We start from the raw sequence: 13117 nt of genomic DNA on the forward strand, positions 1-13117 counted from the left end.
ACTGGGATTGAGGCCAAGTTTAGGATGTTTACGATGTCGAATGTTTAAGTTTGGGCCCATGCCATATTTATTTTATTTTCCTAAACTCTGAATTTTGAATTTTTGAATTTTTGAATAATCGAATTCGATGAGAAGGCTGTAGCTTGCTGTAGTGTCTAGAATTAGAAGAAGGTCCGACCTCTGAAGTTCTGGATGTACATATCTCAGTCGGAAGTCCCACAAGAATCAAGATAACCAGGCATGTGGATCCCGTTTATTAGAAGTGGCTGCAGCTGAAGAAAAGGGGGAGAAGATCTTGCATAGCTTTCGGAGTATGACCTACTTTACAATATGGACGGAGTACACAGCTTCATAATTGTTCAATTATCATTTCTTCGTATATTTAATGTTGTCATGATTTATGCATAGCCTTCGGGATGATCGGAAATTGGAATGATGATTTTGCGCTTTAGACATTTTTTTTCTCTCTTCTCTGTCGCTTAAACCTTGGTGATATACAGCAGCCCGTGCAGCTATGACCTCGTGGAGCCCGAGGTTGAACTAGCGGGCTCTGGAGCTCAGTAGTCATGCATGCAGGATTTAGCGTGCGGGTCCTGGCAAAGTAAGCCATTGGGTTGGCTCAAATGTATGTCGTGCGAGATTTTTAGCCCAAGGTGGCACCATAGCACATACGTTGATAATGCAAAAGCTGTATGACGTGCACAAAAGAGAATTCTAGCCTGATCAGAATACTACAGTATGAGTCCCGTGTGCTCGTTTCGAGGGTGTTGGTCCTGTTGGTCCTTTTGGTCCACAAGTTCGGGTAATGCTTGGCGCCACTCTTTCCCCCTTTTGCGTGTTTCCCCTGAATAGCTGAATAGTGAGTGTGATTTTTTTTTTCTCTGGGTTAATGCCCATTTGAAAAATCATGCGTAGACAAAACGACTCATTCTGAACATTGAATATTCCACATGACGCAATAAACATGGGGAAAGAGATTGGAACCTTGGAAAGCAGGAAATGAGGATGGACGGGGAGAGAGACGGGGGACACGGTGAGGCCGGGGAAGTGGAGGAAAGAGTAGAAACTCAGCCAATCAGTTCAATGTCAATCCGGAGGAACGTGACCATCTCCCATTGTGAGGATTTGCGCTAGTCAATTGTTTTCCAGAGACGAACGGGATAGATATGTCGATCAGAGGATTTTGAATGAGAGAAACCGGAATTAAAGATAAATTCCCCTTAAGTAAACCTCAAGTTGACTCTCATTCACATTGAAACCGCTGAAATCTTCAAATATTTGAATGCTGATGACTTTGAATCATTTTTGAGAGATACCAAAAGAAAAATTCAGGAACTGCGCAGGGTCTTTGGTCCCTGGTCCCAGGAACCAATAATCGCCATTTCTTTGGATTTTCTCTCCGGCGCATTATGTTCATGTGGAGTAAAGATCGGCGTTGAGGTTCCACAAGATGCAGGTCAAGACGCAAGTTGAACCAATTCCAAGTCTCTGTAGCCAATAAATGCCCCCACTTGCTAAAAGCTACTTAGTCTGGGGTAAAAGAGGTGTTGATTTCCATATCCAGCTCTAGCTCCGAACCCCCTCATTTTTCTTATTTTTCCTTATTTGTTTTTCTTCTTTTTAATCCAACAATGACCGTCGACGTGGAGCCTATCGTCCCCTTCTGAGTTTAGCGTCCTCCGCCGCATAACTCTGTCCAACAACTCCAACCCTGTTCTTGCTGCTTTCCAACTCCACCAAAAGCCACAAAATTAAACACTTAATGGGTCAATAAACATGTGAACTGGTGGTTCTATGCCCCCCTGAGCTACGCTCATTGGCTTCATTCAACTGTGGCTCTTCCTTTGCCTCGGAACGCACCTTAGCTTGCCCCCCCCTCTCTCCAGGCACCCCGGTCTGATGGCGCCGCTCAAGCCTCAGGAACCAGAGTGATGTCAAAGATGCGATCCTCTACGCTACTGATGTGACGAGATTTTGCATTATTTTTTTTGGACAATTTCTTTTTTCCTTCTTTTTACGGATACATTCTTATCACATGGTGAGCTTGCTGCCTCGGACGTCGATCCACATCTCGGTTTCCTCCACCAGCAGGTCTCTTAGCGCAAGACTCGGGTGGAGGAGGTCTCCCCCCCGAAATGATACCCCAGATGGACGATCCCACAACCCGTCAAAATAAAGACCTGGCGCGACCCAGGTGGAGAGAAAGTCTTTTTTTTTCTCTCTCTGTTCTCGATCAGGCTCTCTTCGTGGTTTTCCAATTAGCCCGACGCCCACCGTGACTGCGAATTAAAACGCATACACAATCTATTGGAGCCAAACCCGACAACATGCGTTTTATTCCAGTCCTTGCGACTGCCTTCCTGGCCATTACATCGGTCACAGGCGCGTCGCCTACCGCCGCGGCGTCCACTGCTGCTGCCGCCGAGACCACCAGTGTTGCTGCCGCCGACGCGGTCCAAAATGCCGCCGAGTCTTTGGTCAATGCGGCTACTACAGCTGCTGTAACAACGGCAGAGGCGGCTGCAACAACTGCAGCGGCCGCTGCTACTAGTGCTGCCGCGTCGAAGGAGGAGTCTACCGAGGAGACTGCTGATACAAGTGCCGCAGCGGCTGTTTCTGCTGCAACAAGCGCTGCTGCCAGTGTCGTTGATTCCAACACCGCAGCTGCTTCCACCAGTTCTGCTGCTGCTGCTGCCACCACCAGTGCCTCCACTGCCGACTCTGACAGCACTGAGAGCACCACTACCTCTAGTGCCTCGTCCTCAACAAGCTCAAGCAGCAGCAGCCTTCTGACCGCCCTTACCAGTCTGCTTTCTGGCTCGGGTATTAGCTCCATTGGCACTGACCTGAGTGATTTATTGTCTGGCGTTGAGGGTCTGTTGCAGCCTGATTTCTTGAATGAGGTTGTTTTGACCTTCAAGTACTTGTCCACTGGCTTGGCTCCCCCCGTGGACACCAACATCCAGACTCTGCTCTCTACCGACAATGTTAATGGTATTGTCAGCCTTATTACCAATGCCAACACCTTGCTGTCAACCAAGAATACCGCGGTTCTGAGCAACATTCTGTCCAAGGCTGATACATTGCTGTCTGATGACAACTTGGCTGGTATTGAGAAGCTGCTTAACAACATTGACAAGGTCAACGACCTCATTGACAATGCTGACGACTTGCTTACTGCCACCAACGTCAAGTCGATTGAGAACTTGGTTACCAACGCCAATGATCTGTTGACTACCGATGTAACCTCCGCCCTGAAGACCATCCTGACCGATGTTGTGGATCTGTTGCCCAGCCTGGAGAGCTTCCTCACCAACGATACTTTCACCGAGCTGGGAAGCCTGCTCAAGAACGGAAACTCTCTTCTGACCACCACCTTCGTCACCGAGACCCAGAACTTGATCAAGAGCGCCACTGCTCTCTTGACCACTTCCGTGACCAACGCTCTCCAGGAGATTCTCGCTGCTGTTGTGCCTTTACTGCCCCAACTCAAGAGTTTCCTCACTGCCTCCACTTTCACCGCATTGGAAAGCCTCCTCAAGAACGGCAACTCCTTGCTCTCCGACTCGTTCGTCACCGAGACCAAGAGCCTGGTTGCCTCTGCCTCCGCCCTGCTCACCACCTCTGTCAGCAACTCTCTCAAGGAGATTCTCACTGCCGTTGTGCCTTTGCTGCCGGAGATCAAGAACCTGCTCACCAACGACACTATCTCGGATATTCAGACTTTGCTCACCAACGGAAACGATCTTCTATCCGACTCGTTTGTCACCGAGACCAAGAGCTTGGTTGCCTCTGCCTCCAGCCTCCTCACAACTGCTGTCAGCAACTCTCTCAAGGAGATCCTTGCTGCTGTTGTGCCTCTATTGCCCGAGATCAAGGACCTTCTTACAAAGGACACTATTACGGATATCCAGACTCTGCTCACCAACGGAAACTCCTTGCTTACTACCGGCTTTGTTACCGAGACCAAGAGCCTTGTGGCTGGTGCTTCGGAGCTCTTGACTACATCTGTCAGCAACTCCCTCAAGGAAATTCTTACCGCAGTGGTGCCGTTGTTGCCGGAGATCAAGAACCTCCTCACCAACGAGACTATCTCGGATATCCAGACTCTACTGACCAACGGCAACGATCTTCTGTCCGATTCTTTCGTCACCGAAACCAAGAGCCTGGTTGCTTCCGCTTCTGGCCTCTTGACCACATCGGTCTCGAATGCTCTGAAGGAGATCCTGTCCTACGTCGTCCCCTTGCTCCCCGAGCTCAAGAGCTTCCTGACCAAGGAGACTCTCACCGAGCTCGAGGATCTACTGACCAACGGCAACGCCCTCCTCACCAGCTCTTTCGTCAACCAAACACAGAGCCTGATCACCAACGCCGACGATCTTCTCACCCCATCCCTGGTATCCGGTCTCAAGAGCATCCTCAGCGAGGTAACGCCACTCCTCCCCGAGGTCGAGAAGCTCCTGACCAAGGACACCATCGAAATGATCGCCTCACTCCTGACGAACGCCAACGACCTCCTCTCCGCAACCTTTGTCAACGAGACCGAGTCTTTGATCTCTGGCGCCCACGACCTCCTGACCCCCTACGTGGTCGGTGGTCTCAGCGAACTGCTCAACGGTCTCGTCCCCGTCGTGCCCAACATCACCACGGACTTCCTCAACGCCACGACCCTCAAGAACCTGACTTACCTCCTGGGCAACGGTACCGTACTGCTGGATACCGCCTTCGTCTCCGACACCAAGAGTCTCATCGACGAAGCGGGCGATCTTCTTACGCCTACGACCGTCAAGTCCCTCACTGGCCTTGTCAGCAGTCTCGAGAGCTCTATGCCCGAGATCGAATCCCTGCTCCAGCCTGCTACCATCAAGGAATTGCATACCCTTCTGACCAACGCTGGTGACCTGCTCACCTCCAAGTTCGTGAATGAGACAGCCACTATTATCGATGATGTCTCGAGCTTGTTGCCGTTGGTTGAGGGCATCTTGAATTCACTTTAAAGAGGTTAACGGGGTTAGAGACCCTAAGGGGAGTTCCAAGGTTGGGTTGACTATATGATTATGTATTCCCCATGATTGAAAGGACTTTTTTATATATATTTATCCTGGATATGATTAATGCGTTTAATGATGATATTTTTCTTATTACATATTTGATATTCCTTTACTACAAATTTTCAGGATCAATGGTTCCAAGCCCTCAAGGGAAGTTGATGTCCCTCAAGTTGGGCATGCTCAAATACATAGCTCCCGAGGTCGGATGAATCCAGTATGGATGTTGACCTAGTAGTATCCACACGTGCATGGACCCCGCCCAAGATTGAAGATCGCCAGCACTTGTGAATGTACTGTGAGGTACTACTCCTACACCAGTACATTCAGAGATAGATCGGGACGGATGACGAAATTCCATTTGGAAAATCGTCTTCTTGAACAACATTTGCACTGTCCGAATCTGCAGATGTCTAGATCGAGTTCTGATTCCTCGTTTTATCTCCTGTTTGGCTTCATGCCACCTGGGCAAGGCCGCAAGGGCTACAAGTGCATCTATGTAGTTTTTCTTTTTGGACACCTTCCACAGAGTCAGATGCTCCATTTATGTACCATTGCCAATGCGTGAGGTGTAGCACAGCATTTCCAACGCGTCATAAAACCGTGCTCGGGCCGCAACAGGAATCGCATACATGATAGGAATCTATTTCCATCGAATCAGGTACGAAAAAGCAACCCTGGAGTTGATTTTCTTTACGGTACCAGTTGGCAGTGGGTCGCGCGGCCCGAAGCGAGGCAGCAAGTTGCAAGACGTGAGTGCATATTTCATAGCCCACATTAATGCGATTATTTTTATTCTGATAGGCTGACTGACATCCAAGCGCAACATTCTGAGTCTTGACCTCATCAGCAGAGCCACATGCCAAAAAAACCCGCAGTTCACCGAATCGGCAATTTCGACCGATTTCCCGCGATCGGGTCCCGTGGGACGAATTAACTATCTTCATCTTCAGATTTGCATTTACAGGGCCGGTTGGATACCCACACCAAGATCTCGAATTGGGCATCATGCTACCATTGAAGTGTTACATTTGTAGATCATTTTGGATGGACAGGGGTCATGATTGGTCCAGCGAGCTGCAAATGTAACATGTACAACCCACCCGACCGTGCGTCGGGAGTTCATGCGTCAACATGTTCCATGTTCGTGCCACGACCACGAGGTGTTCAGGCCGCATGTGCATGAGTCAAAGATTAAATGCTCATTTAAATATCGGTATGCGGGTTCGTGGTTTGCTTGTGTTAGCTGATTGTGTTCTGATTGTGGTTTAGTGCAGGCACACCGAATGGTAACGGGATCCGATAGACGAATAGTAGCTTCTCGAATATCGGCTGTTTTGGACCACGTGCAGGTTGACAGTTCACGACTAGCCTGATGTGGGTAAGTGATAAGAAGTCGAGAGTGCAGAAACTACAGAAAGAGACCCAAAAGCGAGAAAAAGCGAGAAAAAGAGGGAAAACGAGGGAAAAGAAGGTTGACAAGTGCTGTGGCGGAGTGAACTAGCAGCTGAGCTAAGCTGAGTAAAGCATAGAGATAAAACCAGACAATGCAATTGTCGAGTCTAGAAACGAGGGGGGGGGGAAAGTTTAAATAACACTCCAATTCCATGAATATTCGCATTCGACTTCTTCTCATCCATATTCATTTCTTACCCAATTCATCCCTCATATACCCCAAGAAATGGCCAACAACACCTGGGTCCAGTGGCTCTCCGAGCGCACAATAGACAACATCGGCCTCCCATCAACCATCATCCTCGGCACCCTCAGCAGCACCCTACTAACATACTACCTGCACACCAAATTCACCGAGCGCGTCCTAAACAACTTCCAGCGCCCCGAAAAATGGAACCCAGACAACGAACTCGTCCTCCTAACAGGCGGCACCAGCGGAATCGGCAAACAACTCGCCGCAGACCTCTCCGCCCACCACCTCCGCGTCATAGTCCTCGACATCTCAGCCCCAACCTACCCCCTCCCGCCCAACGTCTCATTCTACCAAGCGGACATCACGTCCTCAGCCGCCATCGCACAGGTAGCCGCGCTCATTCGCGCCGAGCACGGCCAACCCACCATCCTGATCAACAATGCCGGCGTCTTCGGGCACGGCACTATCCTGGAGAAATCAGAGGACAAGATCCGGCGCACGTTCGAGGTCAATAACCTGGCGCATTTCCTGATGGCGAAGGAGTTCCTGCCGTACATGGTTAGGGAGAATCGCGGGCATGTGGTTACGGTTGCGAGCGTGGCGAGTTTCGTGGCCGTGGGCGAGATGGTGGACTATTGTTGTTCGAAGGCTGGGGCGCTCGTGTTTCATGAGGGCTTGCGGCAGGAGTTGAAGTTTTGGTATAATGCGCCGAATGTGCGGACGAGGTGAGTGCTAAGTAAGCTAAATGGGCGGACCATGGCTTTTCCATTCTGGGAATTCCTTGGATCCTTGGATACGCTTTCTCGAATTGAATTGGCAAGGAAGTAGATTTGTTTTGCTTTTGCTGATGCCATGTTTTTTTTTGCCATAGTATCATTCACCCGCTGTGGGTTGGAACGCCCATGATCAAGGGGTTCACGGATTACCAGCAGAGCTTTGGACAGCCGATTATGACGCCTGAGATTGTGTCGGAGGCGATCATTGATCAGATTGTGTCGAGGCGGAGTGGTCAGGTTATTTTGCCGAGGCATTTTTCGTTGGCGGGATCCATTCGCGCTTGTCCGCTTTGGTTGCAGGAGTTTATTCGGCCTGTGTTTTCGAAGATTGTGCGGAAGGTGCGGAGTGTGCGGGACCCGGTGGTTGGGAATGTCGTGGATAAGTTACACTTGGAATGTGGCGTTTAAGCTTATTTTTGGTACTTTTGGATATTGGACAGGTCGGATTTGGGATATAATTGTATATGGTATTTTATTTATTTGGTAATATATGAATTTATGATTTTTTTGGGGCTTTTTCGTACTTTTTATTCAATGTTCTAACTGAATTGTGGGAAGTCGGACTTGTTTGCCCGCAGAGACTAGAGTGGGGGTGGGACTTGGATCTTTATTGTTTGTGTTTATTGTGTTTACTGTGTTTACTGTGTTTACTGTGTTTACTGTGTTCATTGGTCATTCCCCATTGATGTTTCTAAACATTTGAAGTATCTCAAGATTCTCAACCCCACTCACAATGGAAAATTACAAAGCGATCAACAGTGACGGAATTCCTCACGACGAACATCCTCGCGGTGCAGGGCCCTCAAGTCAAAAGGTTGCAATCCTGCGTAACGTAAGTGCGAACTGTCCACCCCCTGATTAACCTTCCAACAAAGTCTCCAATACCAAGCATACTCAACCCTCCTACAAACAGCCAGGGCCAAATTTCATATTTGAAGTCAAAACCCGCGATGTCCCCTCTTTCAAGGACGACGAAGTCCTCGTCAAGATCCTAGTAAGCGGCGTCTGCGGCACAGACCTCGCCATAGCCAAAGGCTACCTGGGCGAATCCAAAGAGATCCTCGGCCACGAAGGAATCGGCTACATTATCGGATGTGGCCAAAAAGTCAAAAGCCCCTATGCCAAGCTATCCCAATACGTCGGCGTAGGCTGGCTCCGCGATGCCTGTGGCTCATGCACACCGTGTACGCGCGACACGACGCGCTGCGAAATCAAAGTCTACAGCGGCGTCAACGTCGATGGCACATTGGCCTCGTACGCGGTTGTGCCGGATCGGTATATCACGCCAGTACCCGATGATGTCGCGCCCGAACTACTGGCGCCGATCATGTGTGCCGGAGTAACGGCTTACAAGGCGCTCAAGGTTGCGAAGGTGACGCCGGGATCGTGGGTTCTTATTTCCGGTGCTGGGGGCGGGGTGGGAATGTTGGCTATTGCTTATGCCAAGGCGATGGGGTACCGGGTTGTTGCCGTGGATATGGGGTCTCGGAAGGCGGGTGCTTGTCTTGCCGGTGGGGCGGAGGCGTACGTTGATTGTGGGGATGTGAAGGATGTTAGGGAGGAGGTGGCTCGGGCTACGCAGGGGAGGCTTTGTGCGGCGGCTATTGTCTGCGCGGGGGTTGCGGTGGCTTATGAGCAGGCGATTGAGTGTTTGGATTACTTTGGCACGCTTGTTGCTGTGGGGATTATGCCGCGGACGGCTAAGTTGGGGATCAACCCGTTGAAGTTTATTGATTTTGGGATCCGGTTTGTGGGGAGTATTACCGGGGATCGGATTGATGTGGCTGAGGCGGTGGAGTTTGTTCGTCGGGGCTTGGTGGTGCCGAAGGTGACGGTTATTGGTTTTGATGAGCTGGGGGACTATGTGAAGCGGATGGATGAGATGGAGGGGAAGCTTGTTGTTCGCACTGGAGCTGATGAGTGAGTGTTTGATGAATAGGTTTGAGATGGGTAAGCAGGAGCATCTTGCTCGAAATGCTGGTGATCTAGAGACTGCTGAGAAGTGTTAGCAGATTGATTGTTTTGATTGGATTCTTCATTTTCTCCCCTGCCTCATCATTAAACAAACCACTGTAGGGTCAAAAGACTCAAAACATGATGTCAGTGCTGAGAAAGACCCACTGCCAACAAAAGAACCACACACCGCTGTCAAAACTCCATCCTTCGTATCCACTCTACTGCCATTCCCCTCGCTGGTAACCAAGCGCCTCCTCGGCACCTGAGTGTAGTAAGGCTATGACACTAATAGAACTAAGTGGAGCTCGGCTATGACAGCGAGCGTAGATAGGGTGGACATCCATGAATAATCCATTGGCATGCATGACAGCGGAGTCTAGCTTGACTAGTCAGTTTCATCAATGGGAGAGCCGTTTCTCTGACTTCTTTTCTTTTACCTTTGCTTCCTCAAATTCATCCCAAACTCATTGAAAACGCAGAATCATGTCTGATTCCCACAGGTTCACTCCTTTGGCTTTGCCGCCCAAGGTAACACTTACCGACTTCAACAGATTCATTCAAGAGATAACCGATCTCGTTGGTGCTGAAAATGTCGACATCATAACATCCAAGGATCAAATCGATGACAAGTCGTACATGGATCCAACCTATACGCATGACCCTCACCATGTAATGGAGCAGGATTACTTCCTTGCATCTGCCGTGGTCGCGCCTCGAGATGTCTCCGAGGTCCAGTACGTGGGATTGAACAGCTATTATTTGCAGAGATCCTGTACTGATCTTCTTGGACAGAGCCATCGTTCGACTAGCAAACACTCTGTCATTCCCCCTGTGGCCCATCTCCATTGGACGAAACTCCGGGTATGGTGGTGCCGCGCCCCGTGTCTCAGGTAGTTTGGTCCTGAACATGGGCAAGAACATGAATAAGATTCTCGAGGTCAATGTTGAGGGCGCATACTGTCTGCTGGAGCCAGGTGAGCAATGACATACAGCCACAAGCGTAGATTGCAGATTAGTAGCACTTGCTGACCCAACTATCCAGGTGTCACATTCCAAGCGCTGTATGACTACCTTGTCGCCAACAACCTCCAAGACAAACTGTGGATCGACACCCCCGATCTCGGCGGTGGTTCCGTTCTTGGAAACACAATGGAGCGCGGCGTGGGATACACACCCTACGGAGACCATTGGATGATGCACAGCGGTATGGAGGTTGTTCTCCCCAACGGCGAGCTCCTGCGAACCGGCATGGGTGCACTTCCCGCCCCGGCTCAGCCCGAAACAGCAGGCCTCAAGCCGCAAGACCAGCCATGGAACAAGACCGCTCAGCTGTTCAACTACGGATTCGGTCCGTACGTCGATGGAATATTCACCCAGTCAAACTTTGGTATCGTGACCAAGCTGGGTATGTGGCTTATGCCCAACCCAGGCGGTTATCAGTCCTACCTCGTGACTATCCCCCGCGAAGAGGATCTCAAGCTAGCGGTTGATATTATCCGACCCCTGCGTCTGAACATGGCGCTTCAAAATGTTCCGACTATTCGTCATATCTTGCTGGATGCTGCTGTCATGGGTTCTAAGAAAGAGTATACCTCTAAGACGGGACCACTCGGAGAAGATGATTTGAATGAGATTGCAAAGAAACTCAAGCTTGGTAGATGGAATTTCTACGGTGCGCTTTATGTGAGTTCACCCTACTACCCACCCTATAGAGAGAGTCTCTGAATCCGAGAAGGGAGGATACACCTACTAACCTAACCGTCTGCTCTTTCAGGGCCCTGAACCAATCCGAAACGCCCTTTGGATGGGCATCAAGGAAGCATTCTCTGTGATCCCCGGCGCACAGTTCTACTTCCCAGAGGATACAGCCGAGAACTCCGTTCTGCGCATCCGACACAAGACCATGCAGGGTATCCCCACTTACGACGAACTGAAGTGGATTGACTGGCTCCCCAACGGAGCCCATCTGTTCTTCTCGCCCATTGCGCCCGTCCAAGGAAAAGATGCGATGGAGCAATATGCCGTGACGAAGAAAAGATGTCACGAAGCCGGTCTTGATTTTATCGGAACATTCACGATCGGCATGCGAGAGATGCGTAAGTTCCTCTTCATCTACTTATTGCCCAGCCACTTTGCTAATCCGAATTTTGGTATCAGACCACATTGTCTGCATCGTCTTTAACAAGAAAGATGCCGAGCAGAAGAAGAAAGCACACTGGCTTATCAAGACGCTTATTGATGACTGTGCGGCCAAAGGCTGGGGAGAGTACCGGACTCACTTGGCCGTTATGGATCAGATCATGGGTACGTATAATTGGAATGATGGGGCTTTTTTGAAGTTTAACGAGCTGCTCAAGAATGCCATTGATCCGAATGGAATCATGGCGCCTGGAAAGTCGGGTGTCTGGCCGAAGCAGTACAAGAAGGATGAGTGGAAGTTGTAATTATAGATCTACTCATGTGTGGATACCAGACGACGGGTTGCATGACTAGGTTTATTGTGTATACAAGACATATCTTCTCGATCGGGCTTACATACATGTAGGTGGACATCCCGAGAAAATCTGACGTGATGGCCTTGTGAACCTAGAGAACTGCCGTACGTATACTCTCGCTGGTATTACTCTCGGCAGTCAAACTCCAGTAGAGTTCTCTTAATAAGAAGTCTATCATACCAGCATCCACATGCAAGGTACGTGGTGGATTTGCTGTACATTGCCTTTGTATTGGACGAGAAATGGTCTTATGTCAGGATTCAAGAAGATAGCCCATTACCCAAATAGGAAAATGGCGAAGTCTCATATTGACGTAAACAGATGATATTAATCATCCATTTACCCTGTTTGTCTAACGTCTGATCCTCCTCTTAGTGGGGTCATCTACTTAACAGTTAGGTTCAAATCGGTGGCTAGATCTGCAGATCTTTTGCAGCGAAGCTTGGAACCTGAAACAAAACCAAGAAAAATAGCGGTGTTTCAGATAAACCTAGAAATGGCTTCTAGAAGGAATCAACTACCATAGTATTTGAAATAGATCTGTGGCAAGTTGGACCTTTTACTGTCTATTTTACCAAGATATCTGACCAAGACGACCTTTCTCGATCGCAAGTTGAACTACTATGAGTCAATGACAACTCTGACAGAGAAAAAGCATTCTGCATGGGGGAAATGGCACGTTCTTTCAAGTTTCATGCAACTAGTAGATAACCGACCATCTGACATACAGCTATGGGGAGTGATTGGGTTGAATGGCCCCCACAAAACTCACGGTGAGTGACGCAGCCAAATCCTGTAAATACGAGATCAACTTCTCATTCTCACGCATCAGGATTTTGAAAGCTTCCGTGCCAAATGAAATCTTTGAATAGATGCCCTACATTTTGGTCTGTTCATCCCTCTCAAGCCCTGTTCACTTTCTTCCATCCCTGTAGTACATATGGCCCCAAGGCCAGACTCAAATCCTCCCACAAATCTTAAATTCAAACCCATGTTCAATATGTAAGTATCCGAGGTGTTATTTCCCCTCATTCCTTTTTGTCAAAGCGAGAACCACCTGGAAAAGACTATTCTTCACTGCATGACACTCTATTTCCGGAGTTATAACTTACATATTCTCTTCACGCGAATCCTTCAGGATCGTGGTGTCGGCCAATCAGAAGACAAGGAAACTATACTTCCGCCCCCACAGGT

At 49.3% G+C, this 13117-nt stretch overlaps 4 protein-coding genes across 4 annotated transcripts; all 4 read left to right on the forward strand.

Moving 5' to 3' along the window:
- Nucleotides 1-2327: 2327 nt before the first annotated feature.
- On the forward strand, nucleotides 2328-4997 carry N7466_006885 (uncharacterized protein; the record flags this gene model as incomplete). Its single annotated transcript, XM_057166274.1, has 1 exon — nucleotides 2328-4997. One exon carries the CDS (start codon nucleotides 2328-2330, stop codon nucleotides 4995-4997), a length of 2670 nt encoding a protein of 889 aa, XP_057019315.1.
- A 1732-nt stretch (nucleotides 4998-6729) lies between these two features.
- N7466_006886 (uncharacterized protein) lies at nucleotides 6730-7880 on the forward strand (the record flags this gene model as incomplete). Its single annotated transcript, XM_057166275.1, has 2 exons — nucleotides 6730-7421; nucleotides 7568-7880. The coding sequence occupies 2 exons, from the start codon at nucleotides 6730-6732 to the stop codon at nucleotides 7878-7880; spliced, it is 1005 nt and encodes a 334-aa protein (XP_057019316.1).
- A 325-nt stretch (nucleotides 7881-8205) lies between these two features.
- Nucleotides 8206-9396, forward strand: N7466_006887 (zinc-dependent alcohol dehydrogenase; the record flags this gene model as incomplete). The annotated part of the gene is made up of 2 exons (XM_057166276.1): nucleotides 8206-8304; nucleotides 8362-9396. 2 exons carry the CDS (start codon nucleotides 8206-8208, stop codon nucleotides 9394-9396), a joined length of 1134 nt encoding a protein of 377 aa, XP_057019317.1.
- A 515-nt stretch (nucleotides 9397-9911) lies between these two features.
- Nucleotides 9912-11872, forward strand: N7466_006888 (FAD-binding oxidoreductase; the record flags this gene model as incomplete). The annotated part of the gene is made up of 5 exons (XM_057166277.1): nucleotides 9912-10162; nucleotides 10221-10402; nucleotides 10471-11111; nucleotides 11203-11524; nucleotides 11586-11872. 5 exons carry the CDS (start codon nucleotides 9912-9914, stop codon nucleotides 11870-11872), a joined length of 1683 nt encoding a protein of 560 aa, XP_057019318.1.
- Nucleotides 11873-13117: the final 1245 nt, after the last annotated feature.

Source organism: Penicillium verhagenii, assembly GCF_028828195.1.
Source record: "Penicillium verhagenii strain IBT 33310 chromosome Unknown utg000007l_segment0_segment0, whole genome shotgun sequence".
NCBI lineage: Eukaryota > Fungi > Ascomycota > Eurotiomycetes > Eurotiales > Aspergillaceae > Penicillium > Penicillium verhagenii.